Source organism: Silurus aristotelis, assembly GCF_946808225.1.
Source record: "Silurus aristotelis genome assembly, chromosome: 4".
Lineage (NCBI taxonomy): Eukaryota > Metazoa > Chordata > Actinopteri > Siluriformes > Siluridae > Silurus > Silurus aristotelis.
This window is the reverse complement of record NC_139577.1, coordinates 20,605,488-20,619,832: the sequence shown is the minus strand read 5'-3', so window position 1 is coordinate 20,619,832 and position 14,345 is coordinate 20,605,488. Positions and strand designations below refer to the sequence as shown.

The 14,345-nt window shown below is 37.1% G+C and overlaps 1 protein-coding gene across 1 annotated transcript in view; it reads left to right on the top strand.

Moving 5' to 3' along the window:
• The first annotated feature begins 1,550 nt into the window (after positions 1 to 1,550).
• rin2a (Ras and Rab interactor 2a) overlaps positions 1,551 to 14,345 on the top strand; it is a 31,510-nt gene continuing 18,715 nt past the window's right edge. Inside the window, exons 1-3 of the mRNA XM_083539468.1 lie at positions 1,551 to 1,880; positions 10,746 to 10,847; positions 13,852 to 13,940. Coding sequence (XP_083395594.1) covers positions 10,788 to 10,847; positions 13,852 to 13,940 — 149 coding nt within the window. The 5' untranslated portion in view covers positions 1,551 to 1,880; positions 10,746 to 10,787. The remainder of the gene's footprint in view (positions 1,881 to 10,745; positions 10,848 to 13,851; positions 13,941 to 14,345) is intronic.

The following is a 14,345-nucleotide window of genomic DNA, read 5'->3' as shown; positions in this document are numbered from 1 at the left end:
TTTATATGTTGTGTGGGTCCTTCATGTTCTCCGGCTTCCTCTTACCTACCAAAAACCTGGTTAAGTTGAGTGGCTACTTTAATTTGCCCTATGTATATATGTCAACACAGAACTGATCTGAACTCACACACACACACACACACACACACACACACAACTGTGACTGATCTATACAACCCGGACTCAACACACACTCGTACTCACTTCACACATCCATGTGTTCAGTACCACTCACATTACATCACTTCATTACCATAAAATGTTTACATGCCATTTTTGCACATATTTTCTGGATTGCTGTTATTGCTCTTTTGCACAAAATTTTATTTAAATGTTTTGCTACTGTTCACTTTATGTCTCTTACACACCACAGTGTGTAATATACAACAGGTTTACTGGCGGAGCTGTTTTGTGTAAATGTCTTACACTGTCTTGTGTTGTCTTGCACTGTCCTGTGTTGCACATGATGCACTTTATGTGGCGAGGACACTTACTAGTCCTCGGGCCCTGTGTTTTCTGTTTTCTGTGATTGTTGTTGTATGTAGCACCAGGGTTCAGGAGGAAAGTTGTTTCATTTCACTGTGTAATGCATCAGATATATATGATTGAAATGACAATAAAAACTTCTTGACTTGACTTGGTGTGTGTGTGTGTGTGTGTGTGTGTGTGTGTGTGTGTGTGTGTGTGTGTGTGTGTGTGTGTGTGTGTGTGTGGCAACCCTTTCAGGCTATTCCTACTTTGTTTCCAGATATATGGCCTGGATTCCCCACTATCTTGCTCAAGATACATATGCAGCCAGTGAAGATGGATGAATAAATGTTAGTATATGATCTGGAATATTCGGATTTACTTATGTATTGTGTACATACATTATACCTCAGATATCAAGCACATGGTTTATTTGTCAGAAATATTACCTGCGATCTGATCTAAATGTACCTCCATTAGTGTAGTCTTGTGTTATGTGTATCATTATTTATCATCATTAAATATGTTTTGGCACATGAATTAAGGCGGGACTAGCCAAACAAACTCGAACAAACACAAATGAGGCTATTTGTTTTTAGTCCAATGGTAAAGTTATAACATATTAAAACCACAAATGATATTTGGTGGCTAGAGAAGGCTCCATCTGTTTAATATAACTTACCATGTGTGAGTGTAAACAAATAGCAGTATTTGCTGAAGACACTGTTTCTCAGTGGGGTTCCTAAAGAGTTACTGAACAGTGGTTGTAATCATAAACACAAACATCATGTCTATTTTATCCATTTATTTATTTTGTCATTTGAATGAGCTGAATTCATTGTTGTTCACGATTGAAATGAACCCATAGAGATACTGAGAGAGTCTATGGAAACACTTCTGCGTTAAGAGGGATTAAAGGGTGCAAGTTTTTTATTTTTTTTTTTTTTTATTCTGATGTTTATAGACGTGTTTTACTGCAGCTGGATGTCTATTGGTTAATCATTAGCTTCAGCATGGAGTGATCGGTCTTCAGCAGGCTGTCGATTAGGACATCGCCATGCTTTTATAAGTGAAGTTGGATGTGACTCAAACAAAGACCACGTCCCCGGCCAGGACGTTCCACCGAGAAACCACGTGATCCTGAAACCCGAAGCGGATTTACTTTTGTTCTCCGGACATTGTCTTTTTTTTTCTCTCTCGCTTTTTTGCCGGGAGAGGTCGCATATATTCTATCCAAACGAGAACCCAGTCATTATGGAAGATCTCGTTCCTCTAGCCTAGAAGAGGAACTCCTCCTAGCTTAGTTATGGACCAAACTCAGAAGGTAACACAGAAGTATGTGTTTGCGATGGAAAACTGGGCTGTGAACGGCGTGTAGTTGGAGTTGTGTTTTGGGTCCGGACATCGCCGAGGTGAGCGTTCTGCCTTTATTATGTGTTCGAGATGTACAAATGTTCCTGTAGAAGTCTTTCCGAAAGCTTTAACAAAAACAGTTAAAACACCACTACTGTTTCCGCGTCACTGTTTCTGCGTTGTTTGCGACACATTGTTGATTAAAAACAAGCCTAGGAAAAGGAGTGGAAAGAAGGTTTGTTTGTGACAGTGTTGAACTCGTTGTGTACGCGTATTTAATAAGAATTACTTTGCACCTGTTTGTTGCACAGTTTCTTGACCAACTTTGTACATTTCGGCTATTTAAATGCCGAACCGGCACCTGTTTTTGCAGTAAGCTTTAAAAAAAAAACCCTCCCAGTCCCTGCTCATGTACCCAGTTAGTAAAGTGCAGGCACACAAAGAAGCAGTGTGGGAAAAAAACAAACCTGAAACACTGTGTAACGAATTTACTGTACACCATCCTGTGATTAAAACTTTCCTGTTTTACTCACCGAACCCGTGTTAATGTTTGTAAACAACTTGTGGACACTCAGTGGATCATCTCACATGGAAATGTGTTTGTTTAATGGTTGTCTCATTTGGATACATATTCAATGCATCATGAAGAAGAAGAAAACCTGTCTTTTATCACTGATTTTTCTTTCTCCCTGAAAACCCAGGTTTGAAATATCTGGTGGAAAACAGGGTGTCTGGGTGAAGATAAAAAAAAAATCACAACCAGGGTTTGGTTTTCATTTTTGTAGGTTTATTTTTTTTAGGTAAAAGAGACTAAATGTACGTAAGATGCACGCTTGAAGTTACATTCCATCAACAATGACTGGTACAATTAATGAGTTATATGTTTTATAGCCTAGTTTACATTTGATTATGAGAGGAAATAATTATTAGGCTAGAAATAGTCTTTCTGAATAGATTATTGATCTATTTAAAAAAATCTATTGTGAATTCAGTTCATCAGAATCATATCAAAACATGCCAGATTGACCAACATCATGCCTTTGCCTTAAGAATTGAATTCGTATAATTATATGGTTGAGCTTAAACTCGGAAGTCAGTGCTTCTATTCATACAGGCCAAAGTGACATGCTGTTTTTCTATAGCGCTAAGAAAATAGATATGCTGCTTAAACCGTGTGTCCGTGTCTCTCCTACGCCTGTGAAATCGGTTAACACACTTGGTTTCAGTGGGATCCTGGCGCATACATCATCTGAGATCAGGGTGATCAGGAAGCCCGAAGCACGTAATAAAAAGTTTTTTTATACAAAGTAATTACGTAATAAATCAATGTTTTCCATCAACCATGGTTGAAAACAAAGTGTAAGTTGTTTGTTTTGAGGAAATGGAGATGTCATGATTTTTTTACATTCCTAAGAGATTGATGGCGTTAGTCAGATTGAAAATTGAGTATCTGCTGAAACGAGTATAGCAGGCTGTCTTGTTGTGATTCAGCATTACAGCATGTCAAGGGGTTTATGCTAGGCATCTGGATTATTAGTAGGTATATTGTACTGAACCTGTACTAGTGTTTATGTTCTTTTCTGTGTCAGTTGAGTTGGTTGCATAATGTTAATCCTGCATTCTTTTCCTAGCTGTTTTTGTTAGTAATAAGGAATAAGGAGTCACAGAGCATAGATTTATAGAGAAACAATTTCCAGGGTTCCCTTAGTGAAAGAACTGGCAAGTTGCCTTGCAGAGTGTCTCATCATAGTGTCTAATGAAATCTGAACCACAGCAATTTGGTAACAAGCCCAGGAAGTTCACTTAGTTGTCACTGTGTGTTATACACTACATCATTTTCAAATCTGCTGGCTGGGAAATAAGAATTTCATTTTCTCCTACAGGTGTGCAATAGTGGAATACAGTAGTTCAGACATACAATAGATACAACACTGCTGTCATTTTGAGGTGTGGTGTTATTACATTTAATATACAACTTATACAGATAACACTGGATAAAAATAAAATAGTGAAACCAGGAAACTGTCAACTTAAACAAACCAAACCAAAACAAACAAACTAGGAATAGCATCTATAGAAACACACTATGCAAAAGATTTTAATGGTTCCTACATATATTTATTATGTATTAATATTTGTAAGGAAGTGTGACAACTTAAGTTGTGTAAGTTTAAGTTACCGGGGAGGGACAGGACTTTTTTTTTGCCTAATTTATGATCAGGTCATATCCACATTATTGTTTTGTTGTTGTTGTTTACTTTCACAAGTCTTTACCAAACACAACAAAAACTGTATACAGGTGCCACTGACATCTAAAAGTAAATAGCATTAATATGATTTTGTTATTGGATACTAGGAATTAAGCATTTAAATAGATTCACTGCAGATTGACACCTTGATTCATTTCTAGAAACGTATATAGGATGTGTAGACCCTAGTATAATATAATGTTACATTGTATCCCAAAATATATAGACAACATTTCTAAATCTAGAATAGACTACATATTGTGAAACCTGTATATGTTTAGAATTTGTGGTAGCAATGTTAAAAAATCAAAAAGAAAGTTTCCCGTTGCCACAGAAAGTGTTGCTTTACTTGTAGTAGCTCTCAACTTGTGTGAACATTTGAATGGTTCTATGTGCAAGAAACAATGCAGCAAATTTACTGCAGCAAATGTCTAAAAGACAGCTCTATCTGTTTTCCCACCAGCCAACACTTGAAGTTGAACATGCAGAACACCAGGGATTATAACCCTGCATGTGCTCCTCATGCGTCATTTGTATTGACTTACATGCCAACTGTGTGTAGGAGAAGAATTCCACTTTTTTATTGGATTTAGTAGATTTGTAGAAAGAGAAAAAAGAACACTTAGAGATATAGAAATCCTGTTTGTTTTGCTAATTTGATCTTGATAGTTCCCACCCACCAGCCAACTCATACAGTAACTACAAACCGAGCTGCTAGAAGACATCCCATGTGTGCTTAATCAGAGACAGGGCAAATCATGTTTTCAAACTCCCACTCACAATACAGCACAATACACTCTGAGGATGCCACTCATAGGCATCTGTGATTGGCTACTGTTGCTGTGATTGACTGAGAACATGGTCATTTTTGTTCATTCCCAGGGAAAGAAGGCTGTGGGCTCATTTATCTGTGAGCCCATCTGGCTGTGGGATCTAGTGCTGTTTTGACCTAGTGAGCACCAGACAACATGGCAAAAGGTTTTCTGTAGGACCACTTAAAACTAATCACCTTGAAACCTTTACTGTCCAGGTAGAAGGTGTCTGAAGAAGCAGAAGCTCAGAGTGAATGAGAGCAGCAATAAACCAACTATGAGAAAATATTAAATAAACCTTACTGCTATTAATGTGTTATAGGTTACTGTATGATTTTGCCATTACATGTGAATTATTTCCTGACTCGATCTGAATTGCTGGAGCTGTGTCTGGGAAATGCTGGATAGGTTTTGCTTCCCACATCCTGTGAAGTGTTGGCTGAACTATTTTATTATTACTCCATCAGTACATGTGCTAGTCCTTGGTCCGACCATTATAAGCCATGGACATCTTATGTAGTGAATGGGGGTATGTGTTTTGGGAGAGATGTGCTTGTTTAGGTGCAAATTTGCGTTTAATCATTTTGAGTGTGCTAACATACAAATTTCACCTATGAAAACTTAGCAATTGTATTCTTTTTGTTTGTCTGTTATGTCAATCCCACACAGAGATTGCAACTCAACAGAAACCCAATGTGTTTTACATTATATAAGAACTTCCGGGCTGCGTATAGGAACATTCCCGCTGCATGTGTGTACAAGAAATACATTTCTTGCCATGTCTTCCACTTCCTGTGTGGGATACTGATGTAACCCAAGCTGCTCTGGGAAGCCATCCCTCTTCTGTCTGTGCAGACCACATCTCAAGTTTATTTTATGGTGCTCCAATTAGACAGAAAGCCATAGCATTAAGAACCTAATGAAAAAATACGGACAGCTTCAGCCTTCATTAGCCAAAATCTGGGCCGTAAAACCACTTTTCTTTTTATTATGCCACACCTACACTATTTGCCTAAAGGCCTGGCCAGAAAAAAAATACAGTATATTTACAGAAGGATGTACTTTCTCACTGTGGACTTTCATTGTTTGTGAATGTATGTGAGTGTTTCGCTTTGGTGTCTACTGCTTTGTGTGTATCTCTTAGACTGTCCTGTACATGTGTGCAAGTCCAGGCCTGCAGTGGGTTTCTATGTGTATTAACTCCCTGATGTCATTAGCATTAATGGCAGGATGTTTTTTAAACCTCACAGATAAGGATCAAGAACCCCCAAGCATTAGAAAACTGACTTTGTTCGCACTAGTAGGCATTTAACACTAGATTCATGATTTCTATCAGCAGCTGTTTTCTGTACCGGTGGTTCTGTTAAATGCTGAGGAACTGAAAAGGCCACCGTGTAACTGAATGTACGCCTACATTTATATTATTTAGGTGATTTGTGAATTATATTATAATAATTATACCGCTTATAATATGTAATAAGTATTGTATTAACTCTAATGGAAAAATCTACATTCTTTCATTGTATTAGGAGTTATAGTAGATATAGCAGGTACTAGAAGAACTCGACAAGAAGCGAATCTATTAAACCTGTCACTTCCGGAATTTAGTTCTGCTTCAGTGTAAAGCTGGAGTACTCCTTCCCAAAATAATAGGTATTGAGTTTGATTTCCTTTTTTTTGCTTTACTACGGTAGTTGGGGTACAAACAAAGTTTCCTCATCAAATGGACTGAGATGATTTAAACAGTTTAATCTGAGTTGTGCATCTGGATATGAGGGGGTTCAGATTTCCATGTATGTAATTTAATTGTATAATTTTACATCATACATATTGATAGACTTCCTGGTTTTTTTTTTGTGAAAGATTGAGATTTTTGCTGTACACTATCTTGAGAAAGAAAGGCAGTGTCTGTAAAGCTGAATTTGTATTCTGTTCTTTATTTTAGCAGACACAAAATGTTATGTTATGTGTTATGTTATGTTCAGAATTCGTATGTTAACCTATAAAAAACAAAAAGTGAATGACAAGCTTGGCATAGTCTGGGCCCAGTGTCTGGAAGGATGAAGGAAAAAATATGTGCGGGGAAAACCAGTTAGATGAAACGGGGACTGAATGCAATAAACCATTTTCTTTCTTTAGCATACTTGACATGTTTAAGAGGACAAAAGATATGTCCCCAAATGTTCTTAACTTACTGACATCACAGATTACATAATGTAGATAAAGAGTTAATTTAACAAATGTGAGTCTACAAAAATAGCAAACGATTTTTTCAGTTCTGTAAAACCTCTAGGTTTCAAAAGGTTTATAAAGTTTAGATTTAGGGAGGGTTTTTTCCAGGCCGCCACTCATTTCTCTGAAGTATAAAGAAATTAAATGTAATGATGTACCACCTTGAATTCCTTAAATAGTCCAGGGTTTGAGTTCTTGATACAGATTTTGAAGACAAATTTAGTTAAATTTTGCAACAACAAAAAATAATAATATTATATATATATATATATATATATATATATATATATATATATATATATATATATATATATATATATAAATGTGGAGGGTGTAGTCATTCAGAAATGATTTCTTTGCCTGTATAGGGCATAATTATTTGAGTGTTTTGCTATGGGTGTTATTTAAACTGGACTCTTTTATCACTATTAAAGGCAAGTTTGCAACAGATTTCCTGACGGATATTTTGAGTTTATTTTACTGTAGCTTGTTTCTTTAATGTAGATAATAATCTGTCGTCCTAGGGCGCAGTACAGGACTCACCTATTTATTTATTTGTTCTGAAGGTTTTTTTTGTTTGTTTTTTTTGCTTGTGAACATGCGTGCCAGCAGTGGGAAATATTTTCTCTGGCTTATTGCATACCAGATCAATCGGCTTTGAATTGTCGTCCAGCCCTCAGCTACCCTTTTAGACGAGTTATAACAGTAATGACAAACAGGGATCTTTTTTTAAACTGAGCATATTTTGGCCAATTTGTGCCATTCATCAGAAAAACTGCAGCTGCAAAAACATGCACACAAGGGCACACCCTTTACAAACGTGTTTTTCATTATGTATGAGAGCGAATAAGAAGTTTCCAAATCTCTATATGTAGCTGATGTGTTGATTTAAAACACGTCTCTTTAATTGTCTCTTCTTCCAATTTCCGTTCAAAAAACTCGTTGATCGCTGCCAAGAAAACTGCCATGGGCCTTAGTGATTCTTTGCACCTGCCGTGTGTGTGCGTGTGTGTGTGTGTGTGTGTGTGTGTGTGTGTGTGTGTATGTATTGGAAGAGTGTTTCTGAAGACAGAGCGAGTCTGTGATATGCAGCTCAGATGTGCCTTTGTGTTTCTAAACAGAGCCTTCCTTTGGCGTGCACACAAACTCAGACACTCTTTCACTTACACATAGCAGGCAGTCTTTGTCACTGTAGTTTGCGTAGTGTACCATCACCTGGGTGACTGACAGATCCAAAAACAATTCAAAAGCAGTAACAAAAATGGTGCATTTTTGTTGCTCAGTCACAAGGCTGAGGAAGGGGTGACTGTTTATAGCTCCTGTAAAGTAAATAATAATACTAAAGGAACTAACTTTTGAATGAACATTCCACAACATTAAATGTAACTATAAACAGTTATTAATATATATACATATATAAACAGTACTGTGTGTCATTCATTAATAATTAAAAAAAATAATAATAATTGAAATATTGCTGTTGTTTAAGAGAACAACATTCCGGGCATGATGATGTGGGAAAATATTAAAGGACTTCTCTTAGACCCATTGCACTGCTCTGTCATTGATTATTTTCTCTATGTTTTTTGGATGTTATCGGTTAAATGGCTAAACGTTATTTGCAGTTTATGTGGCGAGGACACTTACTAGTCCTTAGCCCTGTGTTTTCTGTGATGTAGCTCTATGTTGTTGTATGTAGCACCAGGGTTCAGGAGGAACGTTGTTTCATTTCACTGTGTACTGCGTCAGCTGTATATGGTTGAAAATACAATAAAAAGCTTCTTGACTTGACTATTATTAAGGCTTAATGTCTCTAAAAGATGTTTCTCTTTATTCATATGTATAGGTTAAGATAAAGTATGTGTTTTGTTAGACTTCTTGACCATATCAGTGGGTTTCTGGTCTCCACTTACCCAAGTAATGACTTTCCCCAATGTTTATTCTGCTTGGCAGTTTAGAGGCCTTCCTGTTTACCTAACACTTGGTGGGCGGATTGCATGTATGTGTTGTGTTAGAGAGCAAATGGGTTCAACCCAGAAAAAACACAAAGGCTATCTTAAACTGGTTTGATTTTGTTAATTCTAGTATGAATGTGTGTTGATGTCTTGCACAAGAGGTAAATAACCGTGCCATAAGAAAGAGACTTGGCATGTGTCCATCAGCAGGGGCTAAATGCTTTTCAGGAAATGTCTCTAGGACAGGCAGAACTCTTGCTCCCCCCGATGCAGCAATCATTTCCTAAAACATGCGTCACAATATTGAAAAGCAAGCCTCTGTTTTCCTTTGGTTTTATAAAACAAACAAGACTACAGGCAGATCTGTGTGTCTATGTTTCTCTGCAGCTTCATGCTGGATATTTAACTGTAGTCTAGAAAAGGAAAAGATGTGATCATTTGAGGAAAGGAGGTGAGGGAAAAGACTTAGTACACGCTACAAATTAAGAAAAAACGGTGTATTACCCACAAAAAACACACACCAGTAAAGGAGTATAGAAAAACAAAACTGCTCTGTTTCTTTTGTTGACAATAATACCGAAAGTGGTTGTACTGCGTTTTAGAGGTTTTGTGAATTGTACTGGAGGAACGAAGGAAGTTGTCGTGCATATGTTGCGCACAGCTGTGCTGGATCAAAGTCTTCTGAGTGTCGAGGATTTTCAACATGTGGAAGTTGATCAGATGTGGCTTGATTTCCAGCCAGTGAGAATCATATTTACTAATTGAGTTATTCTCATTCATCATTAACAACAGCCACAGGCATATGGAATTTAAGGTGTGCAAAGCACATTTCTGGGTAATTTCTAATGATGCTAGACAGGAAATAGAAAGAAGAATTCTTGCTAATGCAAGTTTTTGTATTCTGTAAGTTCTGTATTAGATGACAGCAGTTTAGAAAACCAGTCATTTCAGTGCAACAAGTACAGACAGTGGCATAAACCTTCATTAGAATATCTAGACATTTGTGCTTCATGATGTCATGTCTGAACTTCTCTATGCCAGGCTGCAAACCGGTAATAAAGTTGTACATTCATGAGTTGCTCACTGTCGTATTTCACTAGCCTGAGAATGAACTGTTTTTGAGCACTTCTCCATTTGTTCATCTTTACCTTCTCTGTTTGTGTACAAGGTTTGACCTCTAACCTACTACTTGAAGTCCTCCCCCAGGCTAACGTTCCAGACATGTTTCTGTCTTAAGCTTTTGAAAAAAAAGCCCCACTCATGTACAACTGCACAAGAGCCCAAAGTTGCCTTTTGGCTTTTCGTTGCTTTGCTTAGATTTTTTTTTTCTTTTTCTTTTTGTGGTCCACAAAATTGCCTATGGGAGATGATTCACAATGCATCACAACAAGCACCTACTTTTGAAGCACTCTTTACAAGAAGGGGTGGATCTTGTGTGTGTAGAGAAGAACTTTTTGTGGATGGTTTAGGATGGTTTGAGTTTGGCATACATTCCATGCAGCAAAAAAATAAACATTGAGAGATGAGAGGACTCTACAAAGTCATTTTTTGTTCAGGAGTATGCGAGCAGCAATTGCTCCGTCTGTCGGATTTCCATCTGATCTTCAGAACTCTGACCTGCTCTTTTGGTATAAGCTGGAATTTTCTCAGATAAACGGTGTGTTTATGCTTTACAGAGCCCTGGCAGCAGCACACAGCCAAACAGGCAGAACGCCAGCATGGCCGCAGACGCGTCGGTGAAGTCCTGCCAAATGGACCGCAGTGGCAGCTTTTTTAAGGTACCAGTATCTAGTTTACATCAGCTTTCTTGCGAACTGCAAAATGCTTTGGTATGCTTCAGGAGTTAAATTGGCCATCTTCTTTCAGTAATTATATAAACAGAATTCACAAAGAACTGTTCTCTTTGTAGTTGGAAGTGCTTCCTGGTTTGAAGCAGCCTGTTTAGTCTGCTGTTGGTGTGCTGCCTCCATGCTGGGGCTGAAGCCAGTGAGAATGTCCGAAAACCAGCCGGTCCACAGTTATTACTCTGCCAGTTATCACTTCATTAATTACTTCGCTTACAAATATGAGAACTGATCATTAATAAATTGTTGTAAAAAAAATGAAATAACATATTTGTAAGCACTTTTGTATATTAGGATGGTATATTAGGACTTTGACCGCTTGTGCTGTTATGCTGCTGTTATGTCCATGTATCTTTGTTTAATGGCTCTTTTGCACTTCATTCCACACCATGTGTAGTTCTTAAAGCTGTCTGATTTTAGAGCTGGACAGAAATACACACCACTCACAGCTCCCTCAGTATTTGGTGTAAACCTCTGGAATGTTATTTTACCCAACTCGAGTGCTTGAGGTTCAGATGTGCAGTACTTTACAATAATTCTTTTAGCATATGGTTCAAAGTTGAATGTGTGTTGTCTGTAAGGACCGCCTTTATCAATCAGATATTCCAAGGCCAGATATACTGAAGCCTTCACTTCATGTTTCTTTTGTTTTGTACAGTGTGATGTAATCTCTGTTTTATGAAGGAAGTTTTACTCACTGACTTAAGTCTCTGGCTGTGATTCAGTTCGGAGTTTTGCTGCAGCCAAAGTCTTGAATAATTCAGCCGTGCACACTTCTGAAGATTTTCTTTGATTAGAGTGGATTTTAGCGAGGATTACGGAGCTGAACGAACAACAGCTCTATTACCCCTTTTTTTTTCCTCTCAGTGCTATTTAACAAAAATCCTCTCGCTACTTTTTTCTTTTCTTTTGTGTGTGTGGAGGATTTCCACAATCAGTTATTCATTTGTTCTGTTTAGACTATCTCGGGTGTCTTCTAAAAGTTAACAACGTGTCCAAGAATATGTCATTTGCAGAGGTCTGGGCTGCTATTTTGGATGCCCACACAGCCTATGACTAAATCATGGAGCTCATTAGAGTGTGTATGAGAGAGAGTGTGAGAGAGTGAGTTTTGACCTTTTGAAAAAGGTGCCAGTCACTAGTTTGCCAGCCTCACATGCATCATACTTTCCTTTTAAATCTCCTACAGCAGGAAAAAAAAAAAACATTGAGGGTTTTTTTTCTTCCTAGTTAATCTTTGTTAAATGCAAAATCTTGGACACATAAACTCTGCCTAGCAGCCTTCACATGGATGTTTTATTCATTTAATGTTTTGGAGTCTTCTTCTCATCCTCTGTCCTTTTTTTTTCATTATATAAAAGCCTGTTTATTGTATTACTTGTAAATTATACTATTCCCTTTCACTGATGTTAGCCCTGAGGAATGTGCTGCATTTAATGTTAAATCTGTCATACATTTTCTCAGTTTCTTCTTAATTGTCTTCATTTTTAGCTTACATTTTCTTCTATAGATTACCTAAAATTACAAATATTTGCTGATCTCGTGGAAACCGGGTCTTTCCAAGGAATTGTGCAAAACTATTTTCCACTGCTTACAGTATGAAACACTAATGTGTAGATTCTTTTCCTGACATGTTTCTGTCATCTGCCAGCTAAGTAGCATTTTTTTTAGATATTAAATGACATGCTTAAAACAATAATCTTAATACTGGATTGCCTTTTGTCTTGTTTTGTTTTCTTTGGGGGCTGTGAGCTGCAGGCAGTGTACAAGAGACTAGGGTGTAATTGTGGTTTGCTGACTAGGATTGTGGGGTAAATCTAGGGTGTAAGTGAAATTTGCTGGCTCAGAAAAAATGTTTGCTTCAAGAAATAACAATTTGCTTAAATATTTAATTCTGAATTTCTTTTTGGGGCTCCATACTAATGTCTGTTTTTACTAAACCTTTGTCATCATACTAGACTCTAAAACAGGCCAATCCGGACATAGAGAGAGAGAGTGATGAGACACTGCTCCCTGTTGGTATTGAACAGCACTGCTCTTCTAGTGCAATTGAAAAGTCCCTATAGATTTTGAGCACAATAATGTCATTTAAAAAACTGCCTAATATTAAAAGCCTTTATTCTCCAATTCCCATGTGAGTACAAAAAACTCACAATGGAACATAAACCTTTCCAACAGGCTGAAATTTCTGCACAGAAATCCACATGCGAAGTATTTTTTTTTACATTTGCTAGCAACTAATCACACTGCAAATTCAAAGAATGCAGACCAGACAGTTTGCTGTTTAAAAAAGGATAAAAAAAAAATGAATTCATGAATTAATAATTGCTAGTGTTAGTAATTTGCTAAGAATTAGCTAGTCTGTTGCTAACAAAACGTATTCTTGTTTTCCGGTAAACCGACTAAGTTAGAATGTTATGTAAATCTGAGTTCTGGTCAGTTCAACCAACATACAACATTTACACAACACCAACTGATCCTTTTTAACCGGAACACATAAAGAAAAAAAAAACGTTCCAGTTTTCACGACACTTACATTGTAGTCTTGACTAAACCCAACTTTCATTTCTCCTTTGTGTGATCATTAAGCACAAAGACATAAATAAATCCTGATCTCAGACTTCCAGTATGCGGCATCTGATTTGCTGAAGTAGACTTCCGGCAATAGTATTGTTTTCGTTTATTGTTTTCGTATATATGATGTAATTATTCCTAATTTCCACTTAATTGGATTTGCAATTTGACTTTAGGTTTTGTTTTCTCTGAATCTAGGGTAAATGTGCATAAGAGGGAAGCAGCTCTGGATTGGGTTTAGAGGAGCAGTGACTAACATCTGAGTTTGCAAAATCATTTTTGCTGCATGCACGCACACACGCACGCACAAGTGCACATGAACATGTTACAGGTCTTTAACACTGCTGGGTTTCTCTCTCTGTAGCTGATCAACTCTTTTTCCACTGAGATCTCAGAGCTGAAGCAGGAGATGGTTCAAACAGCACGAGAGCCAGACACAAAGCTTCTACAAGGGTGAGCTGTTTCGAACTCTCACACTGTCTTTTTCTCATATTCTTTCTTTTCCTTGCTTCCTCCTGATCGTTTACTGTCTCGCACTCTCACATTCGTACTCATCCTGACTTCTGAGAAGATATCTATATATCTAACGGCTGGAACCAATTTCTGTTTCTGATTCTGTTTCTGATATATATATATATATATATATATATATATATATATATATATATATATATATATATATATATATATATATATATTTATTTATTTATTTATTATGTTTACTTATATTTGATGGGGTTTTTTATGTAGTAAATTAACTGTAGTCTGTATTAAAATGGGGATGATTCTTGTCCAGTTTATTGACAGTGGCATGTTTGCCCATGGATAACAAGAACTTTTAAATTCGCTGTAGTTTTG